Source organism: Chiloscyllium plagiosum, chromosome 26 (genome assembly GCF_004010195.1).
Source record: "Chiloscyllium plagiosum isolate BGI_BamShark_2017 chromosome 26, ASM401019v2, whole genome shotgun sequence".
In the NCBI taxonomy this organism is placed as follows: Eukaryota; Metazoa; Chordata; class Chondrichthyes; order Orectolobiformes; family Hemiscylliidae; genus Chiloscyllium; species Chiloscyllium plagiosum.
The window spans coordinates 53,190,408-53,194,604 of NC_057735.1; the positions used below are offsets into that span (position 1 = coordinate 53,190,408).

At 51.0% G+C, this 4,197-nt stretch overlaps 1 protein-coding gene across 1 annotated transcript in view; it reads right to left on the reverse strand.

The window, feature by feature from the left end:
* The window catches only part of usp18 (ubiquitin specific peptidase 18), a 68,379-nt gene extending 65,615 nt beyond the window's left edge, over positions 1-2,764 (reverse strand). Inside the window, exons 1-2 of the mRNA XM_043716262.1 lie at positions 2,687-2,764; positions 2,423-2,489 (exon numbers count right to left, since the gene is read on the reverse strand). Of these exons, the coding sequence (XP_043572197.1) occupies positions 2,423-2,489; positions 2,687-2,764 (145 nt within the window). The remainder of the gene's footprint in view (positions 1-2,422; positions 2,490-2,686) is intronic.
* Positions 2,765-4,197: the final 1,433 nt, after the last annotated feature.

A 4,197-nucleotide genomic window follows, 5' to 3' on the forward strand; every position in this document is an offset into this window, starting at 1 on the left:
GACAGTCTGTCCTTCTGTAACCTGGGAGCGACAGTCTGTATCCTGTAACTTGGGTGCGACAGTCTGTCCTTCTGTAACCTGGGAGCGACAGTTTGTCCTCCTGTAACATGGGCGTGAGAGTCAATCTTTCTGTAATCTGGGAGTAACAGTCAGCCCTCTGCAACCTGGAAGTGACAGTCTGCCCTCCTGTAACCTGGGAGTGACAGTCTGTCCTCCTGTAACCTGGTAATGACAGTCTGTCCTCCTGCAACCTGGGAGTGACTGTCTGCCCTCCTGTAACCTGGGAGTGACCATCTGTCCTCCTGCAACCTGGGAGTGACAGTCTGTCCTCCTGTAACCTGGGAATGACAGTCTGTCCTCCTGTAACCTGGGAGCGACAGTCTGTCCTCCTGCAACCTGGGAGTGACAGTTTGTTCTCCTGTAAGCTTGGAGTGACAGTCTGTCCTCCTGTAACCTGGGAGTGAAAGTCTGTCCTCCTGTAACCTGGGAGTGACAGTCTGTCCTCCTGTATCCTGGGAGAGACAGTCTGTCCTCCTGTAACCTGGGAGTGACTGTCTGTCCTCCTGTAACCTGGGAGTGACAGTCAATCCTCCTGCAACCTGGGAGCGACAGTCTGCCCTCCTGTAACCTGGGAATGACAGACAATCCTCCTGCAACCTGGGAGTGACAGTCTGTTCTTCTGTAACCTGGGAGTGACAGTCTGCCCTCCTGTAACCTGGGAGTGACAGTCTGTACTCCTGTAACCTGGGAGTGACAGTCTGTCCCCCTGCAACCTGGGAGTGACAGTCAGTACTCCTGTAACCTGGGAGTGACTGTCAGTCCTCCTGTAACCTGGGAGTGACAGTCTGTCCTCCTGTAACCTGGCAGTGACAGTCAGACCTCTTGTAACCTGGGAGTGACAGTCAGTCCTCCTGTAACCTGGGCATGAGAGTCAATGTTCCTCTAACCTGGAAGTGACAGTCTGCCCTCCTGTAACCTGGGAGTAACAGTCTATCCTCCTGTAACCTGGGAGTGACAGTCTGCCCTCCTGTAACCTGGGTGCGACAGTCTGTCCTTCTGTATCCTGGGAGTGACAGTCTGTCCTCCTGTAACCTGGGAGTGACAGTCTGGCCTCCTGTAACCTGAGAGTGACAGTCAGGCCTCCTGTAACCTGGGAGTGACAGTCTGGCCTCCTGTAACCTGGGAGTGACAGTCTGTCCTCCTGTAACCTGGCAGTGACAGTCAGACCTCTTGTAACCTGGGAGTGACAGTCTGGCCTCCTGCAACCTGGGAGTGACAGTCTGCCCTCCTGCAACCTGGGAGGGACAGTCAGTCCTCCTGTAACCTGGGAGTGACAGTCAGTCCTCCTGTAACCTAGGAGCGACAGTGTCTCATCCTGTAACCTGGGAGTCACAGTCCGTCCTCCTGCAATCTGGGAGTGACAGACTGTCCTCCTGTAAAGTCAAAGTGACAATCACCCCTCCTATGAGTTAGGATTAACAGTCAGACCTCTCATGTGTTGAAAGTGCATGTAAGGCCTATCATGAGCTGGGAGTGCTGGTGACACATCCCGTTCGTTGGTATTGAGACCTCGGAATGGCAATCAGTCTTCCCACCGGTTGTGAAGCAAGTTAGACCAAGGAGAGCCAGTGGACATGATCTATTTGGATACCCAGCCGGTCTTTAACAACGGACAAGAAACGGGCATGGATAGAGGACTGGCTGTCTGGCAGAAGGCGGAGAGTCGGGATAAAGGGTTCCTTCCCATGATTGCAGCCAATGACTCGTTCAAAGACGCTTTTTTAAACTCTGCTTTAATCTCTCCGCTAACAACGAGGCGAATTAATTTATCAAGAACTGTTCATTCCAGTTGCAGTAGCTGGCCCTGATGTCTGTGTCAAGCCCCTGTCTGCAGCCACAGACTGTCCCTGCCGTTCACTGTATCTGCAGCAAGTCCACAATAGCTGTGAATATTCATGCATTGGCTGTGCGAGGTCCGAGGGTGCAGAGCCCTCATCACCCTGAGAGCTGGGGTGACCGAGCATTCAAATAGAGTATGACATTTATCTGGTTTTAATTACGCCTGCCTGAAGGCCCGACAAAGAATTTAATAGTAAGATCTCTTTACTGATGATGACAATATAAAATCTTAAAAGAACGATCACTCATTGGGGTTGGAGGTGGGGGCGGGGACACAAACCCTGACATCGCACATTTATCACTAAAGCAGGCAGGACAAATTTAGACAACGAGGTAAAAACAATGACTGCAGATGCTGGAAACCAGATTCTGGATCAGTGGTGCTGGAAGAGCACAGCAGTTCGGGCAGCATCCGAGGAGCAGGGAAATCGGATGCTGCCTGAATTGCTGTGCTCTTCCAGCACCACTGATCCAGAATCCCAAATTTACACAGTGCCTCCTTCACCACCTCAGAGCCACTGACCTCGTCCAACAAAGACACGCCGAAAGATCCGCATGGGGTTAGCACGATCCGCCACAGTTACACCTTCCTGAGGATGGACAGCAAGAAATCCGTCTGAGCCCGTCAGCAAACCCGAGAAGTCCCCCCCACCCCCCCCAGCAAACTTCCTGCCAGATTTCACCTTAACACTGTTCCCTCTAGCCCCGTGCCGCCCCCCGACCCGTGCACAGACTCTCTGTCTCACTCTGTGCCCCCTCCAGCTCTCCCCCTTCCCCGGACACTCACTGTCCGGCTCCGAATCCACTTCTGTTCAGCCGGAGACTGCGCTCTCTCTCTCTCTCTCTCCTTCACTTTCACTTTCATTTCCCAGAGATGAGCGAATCCGTGCGAAACTGCCAACTGCCAAGAAGAGGAGTTGAAAATCCCCGACGCCAGGTTTATTTGCAAGCACCAGGTTTCGGTTCGCTCCTCCTTCAGCAGGTAACTAGTGGGGCAGGATCATAGGACAGAATTTATAGTAAAAAATCAGTGTCACACAACTGATGCGATTTGTTGAACAAATCTGGATTGCTTTTAGGGCTTTAATCACTTAGAATGGGGATGTAAGTTTTGATTAACATGTAAATCCCAGAACTTCTTTCAAGTCACAGTCCTGAGATAACAAGGTTTTATAAAGAAAAAGGGACATCTCTGTTCAGGCATTATTGTGGGATTTATATGTTAGTCAAACTGCATCCCCATTCTAAGTGATTAAAAACCTAATCTCGATCGAGGCTTGTTCAATACATCACATCAATTCTGTGACACTTTGATCTTTTACTATAAATTCTGTCCTATGTATCCTGCCCCACCTGATGAAGGAGCGTCGCTCCGAAAGCTAGTGCTTCCAATTAAACCTGTTGGACTATAACCTGGTTAGATTAGATTAGATTACATTGTGGAAACAGGCCCTTCGGCCCAACAAGTCCACACCGACCCGCCGAAGCACAACCAACCCATACCCCTACATTTACCCCTTTCCTAACACTACGGACAGTTTAGCATGGCCAATTCACCTGACCTGCACATCTTTGGACTGTGGGAGGAAACCGGAGCACCCGGAGGAAACCCACGCAGACACGGGGAGAACATGCAAACTCCACACAGTCAGTCGCCTGAGGCGGGAATTGAACCCGGGTCTCTGGTGCTGTGAGGCAGCAGTGCTAACCACTGTGCCACCGTGCCGCCCAAATCCAGACTAATACGTGGCCAGGATTTGGATGTGTGCATCTTGACTAGTAAACCTCTATAACTCCTGAGTGTTGTGGGCATCACTGAGACCGCAAGCCTCTCCACATCTGGGGAAATTCACAGTTCATTTTCCAACAATGCATGAATTTCAGTAGAAATAATATGGTTCTTTTAAAAAAAATTGATGCATCAATAGTTAGAGTCTCACATTCAAAATAAAGGCCCAGTAGGAAACTAACAAAGGAGTATATCAAGACCACCGTGGATTGATATTTATGCTGGGCTGTAAATATCATTTTAGAGAGGGTGGCAGAGAGGGAGGAGGAGAGAGAGTGAGGGGAAAGACAGTGGGAGGGGAGTGAGAGGGGAATGGATGAGGCAGAGGAGGAGGGTGGGAGAGTGCATGAGCGGTTGAGGAGGGAGGGGGAAACAGGGGAGAGAGGGAGGGGTTGGGTGATAGAGAGGGAAGAGAAGTGGAGGGTGGTGAGAGAGGAAATAGAGGGGATGGGTTGAAGAGGGGGAGAGAAAGTGAACAGGGGAAGAGAGAGGCAGGGGATGGGGACGCA